Source organism: Nyctibius grandis, chromosome 14 (genome assembly GCF_013368605.1).
Source record: "Nyctibius grandis isolate bNycGra1 chromosome 14, bNycGra1.pri, whole genome shotgun sequence".
Lineage (NCBI taxonomy): Eukaryota > Metazoa > Chordata > Aves > Nyctibiiformes > Nyctibiidae > Nyctibius > Nyctibius grandis.
The window spans coordinates 5,700,333-5,720,134 of NC_090671.1; the positions used below are offsets into that span (position 1 = coordinate 5,700,333).

General features: G+C 45.5%; 1 protein-coding gene across 1 annotated transcript; it reads left to right on the forward strand.

The window, feature by feature from the left end:
- Positions 1–6,590: 6,590 nt before the first annotated feature.
- Positions 6,591–17,642, forward strand: GGT1 (gamma-glutamyltransferase 1). Its single transcript, XM_068412687.1, has 12 exons — positions 6,591–6,758; positions 7,406–7,533; positions 7,770–7,859; positions 8,883–9,075; positions 10,240–10,397; positions 11,279–11,428; positions 11,918–12,054; positions 12,925–13,112; positions 14,106–14,233; positions 15,116–15,228; positions 16,313–16,426; positions 17,499–17,642. The coding sequence occupies exons 1-12, from the start codon at positions 6,595–6,597 to the stop codon at positions 17,640–17,642; spliced, it is 1,707 nt and encodes a 568-aa protein (XP_068268788.1). The 5' UTR covers positions 6,591–6,594.
- The last annotated feature ends 2,160 nt before the right edge of the window (positions 17,643–19,802 follow it).

A 19,802-nucleotide genomic window follows, 5' to 3' on the forward strand; every position in this document is an offset into this window, starting at 1 on the left:
GAACAGCATCCAGGAGGCTGTGTGCTTGTTACCAGAACAGAAAGAATGGTCCTCTCCTGCACATGCTTGGAAAACAAAGACCTGCTCCTGCTCTTGGCTGTTTCTTATGCTATGGTATCTCCATCTCATGCTGATGACTAAAGCTGAATCCAACAGCTCTGGTTACCACTCTAGTGGAAGAGGTACAACATCCCCCAGTGAAAACCCACTCAGTCCCCCTATAGCTGCTTTTTTTGTGCTGAAGCCCTTCTTACATGTCCAGGGTGGGCTCTCTAGGACCAGGGCTCTTCTCTCTAATCCAGTACAAGGTCTCAGTCCTGGACTGCATTTCCTGATTCAGCTGTCCACAACAAGCAGGAGTCAGACCATGGCTACTCCAGGAGAGGCAAAGTTATTCAAACCAGCTCCACGGCAATTAAGACGCTAATCTATCTGTAGAATCTTGATTTAGCAAAAGCAGGTGAATTTAAGCTACAAATTGTTTTCAGTTGGAAACTGAGCTCTTTTACAAGTTCTGCTGAAGTCTGTGGAAACCTCTTTAGTGAATGCACTCTCGAGTTCATTTATCATTTTGGAATCTAGATTTCTGGGTTTTTTTGTGTTTTGTGAGGGTTTTTTTCCCCCCTATCCAGATGCTCTACAGTCGATAAAATAAATCGTTACCTGCTATGGCAATAACATTTAAATAAACCCTTCTGCAGAGCACCAAGAAAGTCCAAACTTTATCTGTGATCTGAGAGCTTCAGTATGCATGTGAAGGATAGGTCCAACTGCAGCAGTCAGCCTCAACTGAAGGAAGCCTCTGGCCTTGAGATTGGGCATTGTTTGGTTTTTTTTCCCCTTTAGTTTCCCCCTTTTCTTACTCTTTAGTCTTTTTGTCCTCCTATCTGCCTCCTTCATTTCCTCTTCCTCTGTTTTTCCCTTCCACCAGTTTAGGTTTTCTTCTTCCCCCTCCATGCTAGTCCCTCTTCTTTCCCCCTCTCTTCCTTCAGTAGCCCTCTCCGCTCTTTTATTCCATGATGGTGAGGTTGAGGGGAAGCCTTGTAGGACTCTGTTGCTGAGCTGATTGCTGGCTGCTGCGGGGAAAGGCAGGTCTGTTAGCTGCAAGAACACAGTTCCTTTGGTGGCCTGGCAGAAAGGCTTTGCAAAGATGAAAGGGCTTCATAAAGTTGATAAATAAATGGTAGAGATTGGCATAGGTTTTGGAAACTCTGGAGCTTGACATAAAATTTATGAGTAAAGACTGAGTCTAGGTAGCAGAAAGATAATAAATTGAGGAAAAGTGATAAAAGAAGACTGACCTTGAACAGCGGACAGCCACCCTTTTCTGGAAGGGAGAAGCGGCATGTTTGCATTTATTGTCAGATAGGGCTTGAAATGAGGTAAGATTTGATGAAATGGTCCTTGTTATTGTCCTTATGCTCACTTTGGCATACTGAGTTGTTACAGAAAGTCATTTGAACAGGAAATAGGAAATAAGGGTTAACATCCTTTATCATCAAAATCAAGGAAGTGCTCTTACCACTAGTAAGCTGTTACTTCTTTCATGCATGCGTCCTCTTTGTCTGGCAGAACAAGATGATAAAAGATGTAGAAATATCCTTTCTAGGAAAGCTCAGGAAATAGCTTTTTGCGCTGACCCTTCTTATAACCTAAGCTATATAATCTACGTATCGGTATAACTGTCATAATCCATTTGTGTATCTTATACTGCTGTCTAATCATCGTCTCCTTTAGATTTATATCTTGTCTACATCTGGAATATCATTAGGATTATAATCACTTTACAAGAATCAGAATCCATTGGGATCATAACAATTTTAATATGCCAGTGGCATGAATCTGTTACAAGAGCTGTAAAGGCATTGCTTCATATGCTGACAGACACGCTCCTTTAGAAGAGGGAACAAAGGAGATCTCATTCTGTTGCTCATGTTTCAATGTACTAGTGCATGCTAATTTTTGTAGAATGTTAAACGTGACCATGCCATAAATATCACAAACGAAAAGGGACGGCAGGCCCTGCAGGAGGTACTTTTTTCTTTATTTTTTTTAATGGGTTGAGATGTTGAGATTAACAAGGCAGCAATGCACCTGCATTAAACATGGTATTACTGTTTGAGGTGTGGCTTTGCTGCTTGAAACATGCAAGGCCGAGCTATAAAAGGACTATCTATTATATTAATGCCTAGACAGAGGTACTTGACAGTTCCTGAAGACTATGTGCAACTGAAATGAGGTAGTTGTGCATAGTGAGCTATTCACCTGTCAGGTTTCATAACTTTCCCTGACCCCATCCTCAACTCTACTTGTACATAAGTGAAAGAGTAACTTGCTGAGGGGCACCCAACTTGTTCCAGCTCTGTACTGGTAAGAACACGCCACAGATGAAACTGCATTGCCCTTGAAGAAGGACACAGGAATTTGTTTAATTTTTGTGGCTCACTGTCATAAAACTTGCTTTTCAGCAGTGGGGGCAAAGAGTAACAGTTGGATGACTATGACTTAGAAGGGGGGTTTCTTACAGCTAGCAGCCTTTCCGTGTTGCCTTGCATCCTCTGAGATGAATGTGGTGACAGGGAGACACTCTTCTGACCTAGACCTACTTCAGGGACATAGTTCTATAGTTCTAAAGTTGCTATTAACCATAAAACCTGGTACCATCACACTGACAGGGTTAGTAAATTAAGAAAAGCTTTCAGTTCAGTAGACTGCATCTTAAATTCTCCTATAAAATATTCATTTAATATTAAAGGTGTGACAGACTGAAAGTGCAGTTTGGTTGGTTTGGGGCAGAGAGCAGATACCTTTCCACCCTGTCTGCTTTTTCAGAGGATGGTTGTTTTGGAACAGCTCCTGTCACAATCTTTTTCTGTGGAGCATCATGGGTCTCACATCAATAAATTAGATACAGTGAGAGCAGTATGTGTTACTAACTGAATATGGTCTGGACTCTGAATGTGTGCTTCAGACTGGCCAGCAGAAACTGCAGCTACATCAAATCCTCTGAGCCTGCAGAATATTTTCTGTGCCAGTATCTACTTTCCAGAAAGCTTCCATTTTTGCTCAAGATCTCTTGGACAATAGCAGCATAACTGGGGACCTGCCCTCTTGATGCAATGTCTTGAAAGGGGTATTTGAAATATGGGCACATGCTAAATCCCTTCCAAATATCTCAAGGCTGGAATGTTCATATTTTATAATACTGATTTTACCAAATGTAAATGTTAAACAGAACTGCACTTTGTTACTATTACAGAAAAGAAGATGTATTTTTGCGCAGAGGAAATATGGCTCATATTCTCAAAAACTTTTACTCTCGGAGCTAGGCCAAACTTTGTTAATGAGTCATTGTAGTATAGCTACCATCCTTCTGAAGTAAGTAAAGATCCAGTGTATCAAAGGTTGGAGCGGGGCAGAGGGACTGGACAGGTTTGGAATTGAGACATTAACCACTTGACTGATCCTGGTAGGTCAAAAGATAGCATCTAGCAGCGCTGACTGGCATCCAGGCAGACTTTGCTTCATCCTGCGTTTGCAGGACAGCCTTCTGGTAAAAATCAGGCTTAGGACATGTGGGCTTGAATCCTTACTGTGCCCAAGTTTCAGGCAAGCTGTGATTTGCCTGTGCTGCATTCTGGAGGGGCATTCAGCTCTTGTGTTCAAAGCTGGGTCTGAGTTTTCTAGCAAGCCACAGATAGCAGCAGTGGCATTAGCTTTAGTAGCTGAGTCCTTAGAGTCCAAAGGCAGTTCATGCAGCTCACTATCTTGAGTCTGGGTTGTTATTGGGTTTTATGCTGTGCTGTTCAATGACAGGTGAGCTGAAACCTTTGAGCTGCAACTATGCTTCTAGACTTGGCACAAGCAGACATGTAGGATTGTTGCTTAAAAACTTCAGTGAGGTTTAGTGATGAAAAGCAGGTTTCTTCATCTCTGCCTTCCTGCTCTGCCATCCTTCCTGCCAGAGGATGCTGCTATGGGAGCAGGGGTGGCAGAACAGGCATTGCATCTTCTCATTGCCACTGCAGTATTAACCCGAACTAAACCCAAAGACAATTTATGGTGGCGTGTAGCCGTGATTGCTGAAGAACAGATATGAGCTGATCAGGTGCCCTTGCATTGCCGGCAGCCGCTCACGCTGGGCAAAGAGGATATTCCCACCAAATGTAATCACAGCTGAATCTGTCAGGATGTCTGGGTTTAAACTGCAAGGTACAGACACACTTAAAAACCAGTCTGTTTTTGAATCACAAGGGTGCCATCTGGTTAGGCAAGAGGGGTGTGAGGGTACATGACCGTGTGGAGATGGGAGCACTTCTACTTCAGATGACCACATATTTGCTCAGTTGCTTAATCAGAACTTCAGAGCTAGCGATGAGGTGTGGGAAAACTCACATTTGCACCATGTAGTAACCAAATCCAAGAACACAGAATGATTCTACTGGTGATACAGAGCCTTTGTGGATGCTAAAATATGCGTTTCAAAGGGTGTGGGTTCTTGACTCTTCACCTAGTCAATGATTACTTTTGCGTTCCTCTGGTACTGTGAATTCAAACATAATGAGTTTCAATGGGTTAATCTCCATGAGCAGAACAGTACAAATAGCAAATAGTATGGCACACTTCAGAGAGGTTTTAAGGGAAGGTAAGTGGTTACTGCTGCAAGGATGTATTGTCCCTAGAAAGGGGTCCACTGCTTGAGAAAGGATATTCAAAGGATATCAATACATAAGGATCTGTGCAAAAGGACAGGACAGACTTGCAGATACTCTCAAGAGGTAAGGGGGAATTAGAAATTACCTTCATTAAGCCTTTCCCCTCGGCCTGGAAGTGCTGTGTAGGATTTCTTATTCAACAGAAGGTGGGACAATGTGATTTTTTTTTTTAATATATTGGATGAAAGCTTGCCAAAAAAAGAATGATAGAGGACCAGACTAACCAGTCTGAGTAAGCTCAGGTTGAATAGACAACTTCTAGTTTAATGGCAGAAGAGCATCTGAAAACATCTTGTGCAACAGTTAAGAGAATAGAACTATTTTAATGAAGCATTTTGATTTTAAATTGGGAGTGAATGTAACAATGATGTTCTGAATGAGTTTATAAAACTTTATTTAAATAAACTTGCATTTCGGAGATTGAGTTTGCCAGTTCTGGATTTCTGGGAGGTCCTCAACTAGAAAACACTGTGAAAAGCACATGAAATGGGATATTCTGCATTTATTCCACTTTTCTGCCTTTTTTCACTTCATAGTATATGCTGAAGTGTCTTAAAATAAAAAATGCTGGATTCGATGCTAAAATTTCTACAAGAAAACATGAAAGTTTTTTAGGGAAAAAAGTTGCTTCAAGAGGAAATTATTGTCTCTTTCTCAATGAACTCAGAGTTTACTCTACACTGGACAGAACACTACATGCCATTAGGCTTCAGAAAATCTAGTGCCTGTGGAGGAGTTGCAAATCTTGATTACAGTAGCTCTCTGTGAACAGCATACCTGAAAGACAGCTGGAACAGCCTGCTTTATCCAGGGACTTCTTGCTCAGTTCTGTTCAGTGTTGATTATCTCTGGCTTGACCTCACAGCAATAAGTAGGGACCACTTTACAGGAGCCTGGCAGTGAGGCAGGCTGTGGTGGAGAACTGCACAGCCCCAGCCAGCAGCCTACGGGTTAATGCACCAGCTACAGGGCTTGAGTCACCCCAGGCTTGCAGGACAGCCCAGCATAGAGCAGCCTTCAGATGGAACAAAGTACCTTCTGCCTGGCCGGGGCGCAGATAAAAGATCCCATGGCATTCCTTGTGAAGCCTGGAGGAGACTGCCAGTGCTGAAGCTGAACTCTCTCTGCCAACAAACAAAACTGTCTTTAAACTCTGAGGCTGTGTGTGAGCTATTGTTGGGGACATAACGGCTTCTCTGTTTCCCTGCACAGTCATTGCTCTGCAAGCATGCCACGGGTCTCTTTTAAAAGTAGTTGAGTGTAAATCAAGTTCTAGAACCTGGAAAGACATTTCATCCTTTTACTGCCCTCGGTTGACATTTGTTTACAGAACAGCACATACAGTAGATTTACACCCTGGTTTGAGCTGCTTTACTTGGAGATGGACATCTTTAGAGCTCAGAGCTCGCAGGTACAGGGCTTGGATAGCAAATCTATATCTCCTAATTTAAATTACAGGAGTGGGAGTGAGGTTGAGGGACAGTGCTTGCTAATCTCTTCCATCTGAGAAAAGTTTTGGTTTGGCTGGCTTGGCCTGTTTCCTCTGGTTAGCTCAGTGCTGGCACACTCACTGCTCCCTAACCCTGCATGTGCTGCTGCTGCAAGGCTCTGAGTGCGGCTCTGACTGCTGGAGTCTGCTCTGCTTCGGGCAGTTGAACATCCACAGAGGGTGGGGTTGGAGGGTCCACTCTTCACCCACGATGCCATGGATTGGGTTGTCTCTGAGGATGGCAGATGGTTCAGTAAGGTAAAGGGCATCTTGGCTATTGCACAAGTATGGTAGTCATGGTGAAAACCCAAAGCTCCACTATACAGGAGGAAGTTGGTTCCTCAAGGCAATATGAGCAAGGCTGACAATCCTGTCTCTTCCCTCAGGAAGATGAAGAAGCGCTATGTGGTGGCCGGAGTCCTGACTGCAGCCCTGCTGGGTCTCATCTTGTTCCTGGGACTCTTCTTCGGGCTGTGTTCTCACTCGGGGGACACACACATTTATAAGAGGGCGGCTGTGGCTACAGATGCCGGGCAGTGCTCAATAATTGGAAGGTACCCACTGATTGTGATGTGACTCTCGTTAGCTCTGACAGCTCTTGCACGAGACAAAACTGTTGTTTCCCTGGTGTCCAGCTGGAAGTCTGGCAGTTGCCCAGCACAGATCATCTCTAATCTCCCTGTAGAAAGAGGAGGCTTTAATAAAACCTGGGCTTTTACCATGCCTGACCAACGTTACTGCAGTTGGTCAAAGACAACATAGCAGGCAAAGGTTCCCTAGATGCATGAACAATGGGAATGAGAGATGCTTTTCAAGCTCTTTTTAAAAACCATTTATAAAGCTGTCCTCCAGTTCTAGATGCAAGTGCTGCAGATTTCAGGCTCCTCAGAGAGTTGTCATTTCTCATGTGTAATGAATGTGTCTGGGATGCCTGTCCCCAAACGTACTTTGACATATCTCAGTGTTTTCAAGCTAGTTTGGATGTGTCTCTAATGAGGGCTGATCTGCTCTGCACCTGGACCATTAGAATATATTCTCTGAGGTGACAGAAGCTCAAAGCTTCCTATTCCTGAGGAACCTATAGACTGTGTGTGCATTAGAGAATCTGTCATAGCTGCTCTGATGAGATGACTCCACAGCTTGCAGGTAGCTGAGACACTGTAACATGTCACCATATCATGCCTTCTCTTCTGCTGCACAGGGACATCCTTCAGCAAGGTGGATCAGCGGTGGATGCTGCGATTGCAGCTCTGCTTTGCGTAGGACTCATGAATGCTCACAGCATGGGCATTGGAGGGGGCCTCTTCTTTACCATCTACAGCAGCACAGGTAAGGGACAGGGCCATACACATCTGAAACAGTTTGAGAACTGTTTGTCTAAAGCAGGTGATTTTTCCTACCTGGGTGAAGGTACAAGACTGACTCTCACAGCCTCTGGGGGAACATGCTGTCCTCAAAATAATTGCCAAGAAGCTGTCTCACGTTGATCAGACTTCTTCAGCAGACACCATGCCTGTGTGTTGAGTCCAGAGCTAAACATCATCTTCCTTGGTCTGTCGTTAAAGGAAAAGTGGAAATCATTAATGCAAGAGAGGTGGCTCCAAAAAGAGCATCAGAGGACATGTTTAGGAACAACACACAGCTCTCTTTGAAAGGTATGGCAAAGGCTGTTTCACTACTTTGGGGGGACTGCATAGCTCCAACATTAGCTGCTACTGACATGTATGAATTAAGAACATTTCTTATGGTTAGGTTCTTGCATATCTACAGGATTTCTCACCTATAAATGTCCCCTATTTTACACAATCTGCAAACTCTGTCCTGACAAGGAAGCTAAAAATAACGTTCTTCAAACTATCGATCACCTCAGCACTTTCTGCTTTTCACTTCACGAAAATGCAGGTGAATCCAAAGCCCTGAGTATGACCTGTTCCATGTCTGCCATCTTTCCTTTCCACCTCTTTGAATAAATCTTTGCGGATCACCTTAGTTCTTGCCAGTTCAAGTGTCCTCCCTAAATACCTTTTGTGGTGGCTTGAACTAATGGTTCAGGGGCTCCAGAGAAGAAGAAGAAATTTCCTTTCAGGGAAGTATTTTCTAATCAAAAATAGAAAGAAATACTAACTAGTTCTCTTCATGGTCACTCCTGTAACCAAGGAAGAACAGCACCCTGGAGGGGGTTCGAGAAGTGTGTTGAACTTCTGGGAGATGCCAATAAAAACAGGATTGAAGCAAACTGCTGCATTACTGTGCAATGTAGTTATCAATCTATTGCCATTGAAGGCACAATGCTGCAACAAAGTTTTTGGCTTAAGTATGTACGCAATCTGTGTCCTGTTACTGTAGTGTGTTCTCTCCTGAAGGACTGGAAACTGCAGGCAGCTATGGCAGCTTCTGTGTTCTAAGCAACTTTTCTCTGGTACAGAGCCTGCTGAGGGGAAATGACCCAAAAACTTGAGTTAGCAACAAGAGGATAGAGGCGTTTCAGCAGTCCAGAATATGTAGGCATAAATGTCAGAATAATTCTGATAGCATCGTATGCATAAGCTGAGCTGGTCATAGTATACATAATCCCTGCCTAGAAACAGGGCTGACAGAGAAGCCTGCTCTACCTCCTACTCCATTAGTCGCTTTCTATTCTTGCTGTGGAAGACTAATACATTCCTTATCTGCTCCAGGAGGACTGTCCATCGCTGTTCCAGGAGAAATCCGTGGGTATGAACTGGCTCACAAACGTCATGGCAAACTGGCATGGAAAGACCTGTTTCTGCCCAGCATCAAGCTGGCAAGAGAAGGATTCCCTATTGGGAAAGGCCTTGCAGCAGCCATTAAATCAAGAGAGGAGGCAATTGAAAGCAATCCCTCACTGTGGTAGGTAGAGCAGCTGCTGTTCTGTGCAGAGAAATTTGGGGTAACTGCATCCTAGCTGAAAAGTCTCTGTGTTCGTGTAATGTGTCTGTGAGGCGTGCGCCTCCCCTGCAGTGACTGTACTCACTGTACCTGCTGATGCTATTCCAGCTACCTGAAGGTGCTAAATCATGTGGCCAATTTTAGGAATGTTCAGTCCTGACCTTGAAAGGGAGATGAATTCCACTCTTAAAGTCCATTTGTCTGTGCAAAGGTGGAATTAGAGTTCATGCTGGGATAAATCTCTCAGATGGCAATGTATTTTCTGAATCCCCAGCTTTTCCTTATGCTGTAAGTGCACTAAACGAATCTTACCTGCATTTGGGGCAATTGCAGAGTCTCCTCAAACATCTCATCTGCTGTCAGGCAGTGGGAATTTGGGTCATCTCTTACTCTGCAGTCAGCCTTCCTCCAGCAACGCCTCTGACCATCCACTTCTGGCAATGACTATGAACATGAAGGGTTTTAAATGCTCCTTCACTTCCTCTTACAGTCAAACCCTTGGTGTCTATGTCCAGCCCTACTGGAGATCATACTTAATCCTCTCTTTTCCTTAAAATCTCTGCCAGCTGCAGGTCGGTTTCCAATCCAACTGGGATGTACAGCCTGGGCCTATCTCCTGTACTTCCATCTGGCAGGTCCACAGCAGTACATTCATGATCCATGATGAGGGAGCTAGAGAGGAAACTGTCTACCTCAAAGTGCTCTGAGAAACAGGGATTGAAACACATTCTTCTGGACTCACCCAAAGCTTTGAGCCTTGTAGATTTATAGTCTGTGCTCTGAACAGAACTGCTTGAGTTCAAGGACCATGGCCCCTCCTGGGCATCTTGAGGCAGTTGTTGTCGCTTTGAGCAGGTAGGGAGGGTGGCCTGCTGTGGTGAAAAAGATCGACGCTCCCTCCTGCAGGCTTCACTGAGCAATGTGGAATCCCAAGTCAGAAACCACTGTTCATTTTTATGTCCCAGTGCAAGGTATCAAGACCCTTGGGGCATGGCTCAGGCAGTTTCTCTTCTCTCCAAGAAGCCTCTAGCATGAACGCTCAAATACTGTGTCAGCTGGTACAGGTACACATAGTTTTGAACTTGTCTCTCAGATCTGATCTTCTCAATCTCCTTTCTCTGTTAGCGAAGTGTTCTGCAGAGGAGGGAAAATTCTGCATGAGGGCGATATCATCAAGATGACTAAACTAGCCAACACATACGAGACTATAGCCAGTGAAGGAGCAGATGCCTTTTACACAGGAAGCCTGGCAAAACAGATCATCGATGACATCCACAGTGTAGGTGAGAAACAGGACATCTGTCCAAAACAGCATGAGTGACCTTACTGCTGCGGCTCAGCATCCAGGGAGGAGCCGGTGACCTGCAGAAGCCTTGGAAGCGGGTCAAGCCTGCTGCCTAAAATGCCATCTCTGAGATCTGTGGCAACAGGACACCCAAGAGAAGCTATTAGCGCTTTAATGGATGCATTTGAAACCCAGTCAGAAATGGATAGTGTATACTGTGCCTTTCTGTACTATATAGTCTAGCAAGTCTATGCATTTCTTAGTAGATACGTGCTGTTTACAGAGCCTGAATCCAACAAGTTTCTACCTAAAACATTGCATACACGGTCCTGTAAACTCTGAGCTTGTTTAATCTCTCGGTGCCACTAGATGGTGGTAGTATCCTAGCCTTACTAGCTAGCATTGGCTAGCTTCAGTCAACCTCATGGAAGTCATTTACTGGCTTTATTTGTGATGGTTAATTACTGTCTTCCCCCTTCTGATAAGAAAGGCAATGGAGCACACAAATTATTCTGCTTGTGGGGTAGCACAAAGCGTCTGCACCCAAAAGCTGCATCCTCCTCCTGTAAACAGGACTCTTTAACGACGTTTTGTTACCTGACATTGCTGGTGTCATTTGTAAAAAAAGATAGTTCACCAGATATTTGGCTGCTGTAAATCAGCCCAACTTCAAGCTTAGGCTATCTGAGCCTCAGCTGGATCTATGAAGGAATAAACTCATCTCCTGTGCACCCATCTTTGCTTTCTTTATCTTGCAAGTTTTTGGATTTGTCTGTGTTCCCTCCTGTCCTTGCTGTGACGCGTGGTGATGGACTATTACCTTCTCTTCCCACCAGAGATCCCATAAACACACATCTATAGCTTCCTTCTCTTTTCCAGGGGGCATTGTCACATTGGATGACCTGCGGGACTACAATGCAACAGTGATCGAAGACCCCATACAGATCACGCTTGGGGAGTTTACCCTCTACACGCCTAGTGCCCCCCTAAGTGGCCCAGTGCTAGCCCTCATTTTCAACATTCTGAAAGGTGAGAGTGCCACTGAGCAGTGCCCGACAGGCAGCAGGACCTTTTTTTTGTCCTGGGAGCTGGGCCTCCCTTGATAGCCTCCAGCAGGTGAGAAGTCTGAGGCCCCAGGAGGGATCCATCAGAGACGGGGAAACGCTCCTCCTCTTCTGTAAACTCGGGGATGTCACTTTCCTACCTGAAATACAGGTGCGAGAGGAAAAATATGCTCCTGATTGGGGCACTTCCCTGGTACCTGCACAGGTGGAAACTAACTTGTACTTGAGGCTTCTTTGGAAAATGTCTCTGCAAGTACAAGTCCTGCTGATGACTCCCACAGTGCTCAAAACTACCAGAGCTCCTGTGTTCTCCATGTGGAGATTAGGACAGTCCAGTGACTGAATCTCTGTAGAGACTGGGCTTCAAGATTATACCATTTGAGACAGGTTTATTAGCCATCCACTGACCGTGTGCTTTCCTTTGTGTTCACAATCGTTTGTCTTCTATCGCCAGGATATAATTTCTCTGCTGACAGCATCAAAACCATGGAGGAGAAAGGTCTGACTTACCACCGCATTGTGGAGGCCTTCCGCTTTGCCTATGCCAAGAGGACTTTACTGGGAGATCCAAAATTTGTCAACATCACCGAGGTACCTGGCAAAAGCCTTTTCTTTCTGCAACACCAAGGTTGACTGGAACATGGCTTACAGTTTTTGGGTGGTTAAACTTTGTCAGAGATGCTCTGTGCCACCTGCTATTGACAGGCACTGAAGTATCTCTGAATCAGAATGTGAAGTCCTAGGTGACTCATGGCTGAGCTGTGAGGGGTGTAAATGGAGGAAACCTTCCTGCTGTAATGAAAAGCAAAATCCTCAATTCACCAGGAGTGTTTGAGTGTATTTAGGGCTAACCCTCCTTGTTTTCATAGTGTTTGAAGTCTTATTCATTAGATGACATTCCCAGCATCCTTGTGGCTCTCTAACCACAGTCCTGCCTATAGTAAATGGACCAATGGACGGGAAGGGGTGAGGCAGGAACTCTGCTTTTCCCAGCTTCACACTTGTTCTTTTACTTCTGTGACTCTCCAAAAGCAGCAGGATCTGAGCCCAACCCAGCCTGATGGACACAAATTTGCAGCTTGCAGAGCAATGATCAGAGCTTGCCTTGGTCTAGTCCTCTCAACCCAATCCCTCTCCTCTCATCTCTGAAGCAAGTGTAACACTGCTTGCCTACACGTTCCAGCAGTGTTGAGGACAGCTTTCCATAGATCTACAATAATGGATGCTGATTAGCTTCCTACACAGAGGGGTGCATTGTAACAGCTGCTTCTGTGACTGCTTAAAATGCTCTTTGGTACAATGTCCATATTTCAAGAAGGAGGAAAGCCCCTGCTGGAAAACTATAGCCTCACTGCTGGGATTTGCCACTCTTCCATGGTCTGAAATATTGGATATCAGCCTCATAACTACATGTCTCTTAAACTTAATCTTCTGAGTAACTGCATTGGATTTCTCTGACAGGCGATCAGAAACATGACGTCTGAGTTCTTTGCGGATAGTCTCCGGAGGAAAATCACAGACAACACCTCCCATCCAGTTGACTACTATGAGCCACTATATTACACTGGAGATAATGCCGGTACATCCCACCTCTCCATTGTGGCTGATGATGGCAGTGCTGTGTCCGCCACCAGCACCATCAACCAATAGTATGAGCTCAGACATTACTTCCATGTAGGCCTTTGCCGTCTTCCTAGTGGTGGTTCTGTGGTTGGTATAAAACATCACTGACTGTCATCTCTCTAGCGGGGTAGTGATGGGTAGCACTGTTGATGGGCACTTCTCCAGCTGAGCTTGCAGGTCAGTTCTTAACACTGAGGCCTGTGTGGTTGGGTCAGAGGACAAGATGTGTCCTTTCCCATGTTGGGTTCACCCACCATGAAAACATTCACTGCATCTGGATCTTCTTCACTGAAAGGGTTATCAGGCATTGGAACAGGCTGCCCAGGAAAGTGGTGGAGTCACCATCCCTGGAGGGATTTAAAAGACATGTAGATGTGGTGCTGAGGGACATGGTTTAGCGGTGGACTTGGCAGTGCTGGGCTAATGGTTGGACTTGATGATCTTAAAGGTCCTTTCCAACGAAAACGATTATATGATTCTCATAAGCAGTGGTATTGCTGCTGGCTCTGATTTCTCAGGCATCTGGAAGGAATTTGAGCTAATACATCTGGCCTGGAAGTGCAGTGTTTGGCATCGAGTGCTGTTAGGAAGAGCTGAGTTCTGTGTGTATGGCCTGAAGCTGGGGGGTGAAGGTTCTTTTTGTCCATAGAAAATGTCTCCAGCTTGACACATTTGAGCAAAAACCCAATGTGCCAGCCCTGGAGCTGCACTGCCTCTGAATGGAGCGCAGTACTGCCTGGCTGGAAGGGGAGTTAGTTGCACTCAGCTGCTGTGCTGTTTTTCCCCTTGGGGTCCTTGCAGGGGAGCTATACAGCAGGGCTCTGGGCTGCCTTTCCTCTGTGTGTAGCTCATGGTATGAACTGCTTTATTCCCCCAAGGGGTGACAATGACCTTTATGGCAGGAGGGAGTGCAGAGTTACTCCAGACAAATTCCAGGTTTCACATTGCAGTAATTCACTTGAAGCCCTTCCTGGTTTTGCTCTGGTTTTGACATGTCTGCGCCAACTTGTTTTGTCCAGCTTTGGCTCTGATGTACGATCCAATGTGAGTGGAATCATATTTAATGATGAGATGGATGACTTCAGCTCACCTTACATGGTCAATGGATTTGGGATCCCTCCTTCTCCAGCAAATTTCATAGCACCAGGTAGCTGTAAAACTCCTTCCTGACTCAGTCTTTTGGCTATATCTTGCATGCTAACACTCTGGTGTCTGCAAGGTAGGCTGCAGCACGTCCGTGATCACAGGCACAGATCTGGGGCTTTCTGCAGAGGACAGTGATGAAAGCAAGTCACCTGGCATCCCTGTAAAAAACGCACAACCAGCCGCCCCTGGTGCATCCTGAAGGAGGAGAGGCTGTCTAAAGAAAAACTCTTGTGTATGCATGCCTCCTTCCAACAACCAGAAGTCCTTTCCCAGGGAGCTCAGTACATGTCAAATGAAATGTCTTGGGGCTGCAAAAGATTTCTTTGAACTGATTTAAGAGGGAGGGAGGCAGCAGCAGGAGCTGACACAGCAAAGCATTAGATGACACTGTCCTGCCTTCTCCCTGTGCTGCCTTGGGGGCTGAGGGCAGCTCTGGATGGACCCCGTTCATGTACCTAACCCAAGCACCCTGCCTGCTTCACCACTGCTTCCTGCAGACCCATCTCCTTGCTGCTAAAGCAGGCTGGGATTCTGCTACCCTCCTGTACTCCACGCTTTGGAGAGGGACAGGGAAGTGAAAGGATGGGAAGGGAAGTCCCACAGTGTACAGGAGGCAGCTGCATCACAGACAGCCCCAGACAGGACAGGACTGTGGGGGAAGGCACCTTCAGCCTCTGCATGAAGGACCAGGGTTAAGCTTTGCATTGCAGGAGCAACAAGATGGGTACAGGGGATAGTGGGATCCCCAAGGGCTGCACAAGACACGTGAGCTGATTTGAGAGGGTGGATACTGAAGCTCTGGGTTTAGACGTGGAGCAGGAGCTGGCAGTTTGTAAGCTGCACGTGGAAAGCTGAACCTCTGTTGCATCTGTGTCCCTAACAGGTAAACAGCCATTGTCCTCTATGTGCCCCTCCATCTTGGTGGATAAAATGAAGAAGGTCAGGATGGTGGTTGGTGCTTCTGGAGGAACAAAAATAACCACAGCAACAGCACTGGTATGTGATGATATGGGCGAACAGGGGACAAGGCTGAGGCAAAACAAGGTGGGGTAGAGGCAGCGTTGGGGGTAAGGGGCTCAAGTCTCCACCTGTGACGTGACTGTGGCTGTGGCTCCCTGCTGTGGGCTGGGGCCTGAAAGGGAAGTTCCTGCCTGGCCTTCAGGAGGCCAGACCTCCAACGCCAACTCCTGCCAGAGCTACAATTACTTCCTTCAGTGACTCCAGGTCTTTCCCTTTGGCAAGTTGTTCTTACCACTTGCAGAAGACTTGTTACTTCAGTTTAGCTTTGACTTCTGCTCTCTGGATCTCCAGGAACTAGTCTCTTAATTTAGTTTAGAGCCATTCCCATTCAACATTCTAAACTTTGTATTAAAGTCACACAGAGAAGCTAAATAAGAAATTAAGCCAGGCATGGTGCCAAGCCATCTGACAGGCAGGCTCTCTGTGACTTGCTGTGGCAGCCGCTCAAATGCCCAGCTACACCAAAGGTGACCGCAGGAGAAAGCTGCCTCCTGTGCCAGCACACACAGTGGTTCAGAGCACCAGGCTGGATCCTGCTTTCTGGCTGAGGTAGAGGAGAAGTCTCTGTAAAAACCGCTACAAGCAGCTTTCTGAGCCCTTGATCCTGAGGCTGTTTGCACTTACCAGCAGCTCCAACCTGCAGTTTAAGCATGTAGAGATGAACCAGGTTTAAGGAAGCTGGTTGCACAGTTGCAGGAAGCTGTAGCTGTGTGTTTGCTGAGGTGACTGCTGTGTGTCTAACTAAGCTAGCACTAGCTTAATCACAGCAGCATAAACCCAACTACAATAGCTTGAGGATCTTATCCTTTAACTATGTTAATTTTAGTGAGTCACCGTCTCTTTTTGTGGGAATCCTTCCAAGCATATACAAGCTGACTTGCTGCAATGTACCTGTGTTTGGCTTAGCCAAGAGAGGGACCGCTGAAAGCAGCAGGAAACAGAAAGTATGCCTTTTATGTGCTCTGGTGAACATTCTTCAGACATCTCTGCCTATGTTGCTACAAGAGTCAGGCCTCTTTGAAGACAACTAACTAACGTTAAGGCTTTTTACTTCTCATAGACGATCATCAATTCCATCTGGTTTGGTTATGATGTGAAGAAAGCAGTGGAAGAGCCCAGAGTTCACGATCAGCTGTTTCCCAATATCACAGAGCTTGAGGAGCAAATAGAGGAGGTTTGCCTACCTAGAGTCTGGGGTGTGCATGAACTCCTGTTGTGGGCTGGGTTCCTAGTGTTGGGAAGGCACATGCTTGTGAAAAATGATGAAGCTTTGCCAAATCTTCCTAGGTGAGCACTACTAAAGCTGGCACAGGGCAAGTACTGGGCCACACTAAGCTGTTCAAAGTGTACCTTTAGTCTCAGTCACGTGGGTTTAAGGCCTTGTGCGTTCAAGTGTGACCTCCATCTGAAACTGAGGGTATGTATCTTCTTGCAGTGTTGTTTGGCTCAAGGGACTGGCAAAACAGCAAACCACATCAGGGCCTGAACCATCCAGCAGTCTAAATCCAGTGACCCTCAGGAAACTCTTGACCTATTGTGCAATCTCCCGATGAATCCTGAAGCGCTGGCACAGAGCTAGCAAGGGAGAATGCACAGAGGGACCCGAGAACAGACTTGAAAATATTTTCACAGTAAAGGTCTCTGTGTAGCACTGTCATTCCGAGAGCTGATGGCAAGATCTGCCTTGCTCTGCATACCACTTGCCTGAGCTGGCAACTTCATTCACCCTGAGGAATTACACATCCCAGAGGCCCAAGACAGATGCAGTCTTTGTACATATCTCATCCCATGTCTCTATGTTAGGGAAAATACTACTACATAAGGCAGTTTTCTTCATCAAACTATGCAGAAGATCCTTCATTAATAAGCTTCTTATTAAGGTAACAGCTGAGATATCTGCCTGCACCGGGGAGGATGCCCTGCTCTCTGCAAGTCCTGTGTTTTCCCCCATTCCCAAGCAGGACCCCTCAGTTCAGGCTGTTGGTATACGAATATCTGAGGCAGAATCCTCTGTGACCAAGAATAGTATTGGTAGCCCACACTGAGCACCGCAAATGCCACATCTCAATTCCACCTCTCCAAAAGCAGGGCATCCCAGAAAGCAAAGGGAAGAGGAGTAGTAATTTTAGGAGACCTACCTAATACAGGCACTGAATGCTTGGGTACTCATGGAGGATGCAGGTCGCAGACTACGGCACATGTGCAGCTTCTCTCTCCTGTTGTCCTCATTCATTTCTGCATTCCAGGGTATAGAAGAACAACTAAAGAGGAGGAAACACGATACCACGTGGATGAGCGTTGGTGCGGTTGTGCAGGCCATTCTCAGAACAGATGAAGGATGGGCTGCAGCCTCCGATTCCCGGAAAGGTGGATTCCCTGCAGGCTACTGATGTGGCTCAGCTCCTTTTTCAGGTCTAGTGACACTGAGGTGTGTTTAGGGGGAAGATCCTTTAGATCTGCAACTCAGGGACTTCTCACAGGAAAGAGAACAAATTTACCTGTGGTTCTGTTGACAGAGCTGGGACAGTTCTCTACAGCCATGACCACAGTGCCTCATGCCACAGGAGTTTGCTAAGACAGGCCTGTCTGTCAGGACATGCAGTACTTACTTGAAGAGTCTGTTCTGCTTGAAGAGTTTGTTCCCTGCCTCCTCTCCATCCCATGAAGACGGATTGGGTACCCAGAGGTTCTGAAGAAGGTCCAGCTCACGCAAGCTGCAGGAAGCGTTTCCCTTGCACAATGTCAGCTACTGGGCATGTCCCTGTCACTGCTAGAGAAGAGATTTGTTTCCTGTTGAGTAGATGGGAGTTACAGGACTCTGGGGTCTGGGTTTTCTAAGTTACAAACGAATAGATCTGTGCCATAGCAGGAAGCCCAGCTCTAGACTGGGATAAGCCTTCACAAACTCACCACTCTTTCTTTTAACAAAAGATGTTTCTGCCTTTCACTTCAGTTGATTATTGGAGATGAGTGGGTAAACGGGGAAGTGGCTTCAAACTTTTTTATATTTCTGTTGAGAAGGTCTAAAGGGAAGATGCTACCTGTAAAACTCTGAGCACAACTAAAATAAATATATATGGAGTCACGCATTTTTCTTGCCTGCACAGTTGCTACTGCCAAAAGGGATGGTGAGAGTCTGCGGGAAAGAAGCTCTCCAGAGATTTTTCTCTTTTGTTCATTCCTTTGATGAAGCTATGAGTAAAAAAAAAAAATATACTTAAATATCCAAAACAAGCTTGTTTTTTTTCCAGTTTGCTTTTCACCACATCATACTGCAAGCCTGAAATACCACAGTCTGAGGAAATGAAACCTCTAAAGAAGGGTGTGCTGCAGCTGCTCTTGTTTGAAGGTAAGTTACTATTAATCAGACAATTAATGACCTCTCAGAAATCCATATCTGATATGGAACAGCTAAGAGTGTCTGCACCTATGCATGAGGGGGGTTTTGGTGTTCACCTACCAGCGTGGACTAATACATCACATCAGATAAATTTAGCCTAAGATCAAAACTGAATGTTCCAGGGTGTTGTCACGCTCTAGGGATGTTTATGAAATCCTTGAAATACAAGTAACAGTAACTGAACTCATCAACTTGGCTTGTTGAAACTTCCTGTCAGTGTGTATGAACCTCAAAATACAGAACACATTGAGAGAAAATGAATGAAATTTTAGGCATCAGGCACCATCTCTTTCCCAGTAGTTTCTGGAATTGAGGAGAGTCTAGTTTCAAGGAATTAAGTGATAGCTAGATCATGCTTAAATCAGAGTCATGACTTTGACATATATATTTGCTTATATCACTCCCACTAAATGAGTGGCTTTTACCAAAAGTTGCCTGGGATGCACCCTGTGGCTCCTTTTTCCTGAGCTGTTACTGATGATGATGTGTTAGGTGCAGCTAAGGCAGTGATTGTAAATAACCTAAAGTCATTGTGTTCCTTTAAGAATGAGGTTGTTTGGGGGCCAAACCTGTACCCTTTTATCGCTGAACTGAGACTTTGACTCTTCTACTTCTTGTAGTTCCCTGACAGATGCCACTCAGTGTCAGGCTGCAGTTTGTGGGCTATTTTAGGAAGCTTTGATACAAGTTTGTGTATGGAACCATATCAGCCGCTGTTTGTTGGCAATACTTGGCCCTTTGGACTTAGGACTAGCTGAGCTCTTTCTTGGCCAAGTGGGATCTGAGAAAGAAACAAAATTATTGCACAGCAAAATAAGCTTCTTGAAACCTGGCAGTCACTATAGTTAGTCTGAACTACAACAGAAAAAGCTCGTGCTCTGAAACTGGAAGGTAACACTTTTCTGGGAAATGACTCCTAGACGAACATGCTTTCTGAAGCAAGTCTGAATAACTGCTGCTGGGCTGTTTCTGGCAGTCCGTGGTACAGCAGTCTTACGTTCCTGAATTTCGTCTAGCTGGTCAGAAAACTCCCCTCTTATTTATAACCTATGTTACCAAACTTCCCTTATGGAAAGCTCAGATTTTGCCATGGCTAAAAACACTTCTGTTGAAAGCTATTCTTATAAATGCCTTTGAATTCTTGACTCTG

Excerpts from the sequence above, each read along its gene's own strand:
- GGT1 (XM_068412687.1), top strand. The coding sequence starts at position 6,595 with ATGAAGAAGCGCTATGTGGTGGCCGGAGTCCTGACTGCAGCCCTGCTG. Across the intron at positions 11,429-11,917 it reads CATTTTCAACATTCTGAAAG|GATATAATTTCTCTGCTGAC; the intron begins GTGAGAGTGCCA and ends TTCTATCGCCAG. Across the intron at positions 16,427-17,498 it reads TTGAGGAGCAAATAGAGGAG|GGTATAGAAGAACAACTAAA; the intron begins GTTTGCCTACCT and ends TCTGCATTCCAG.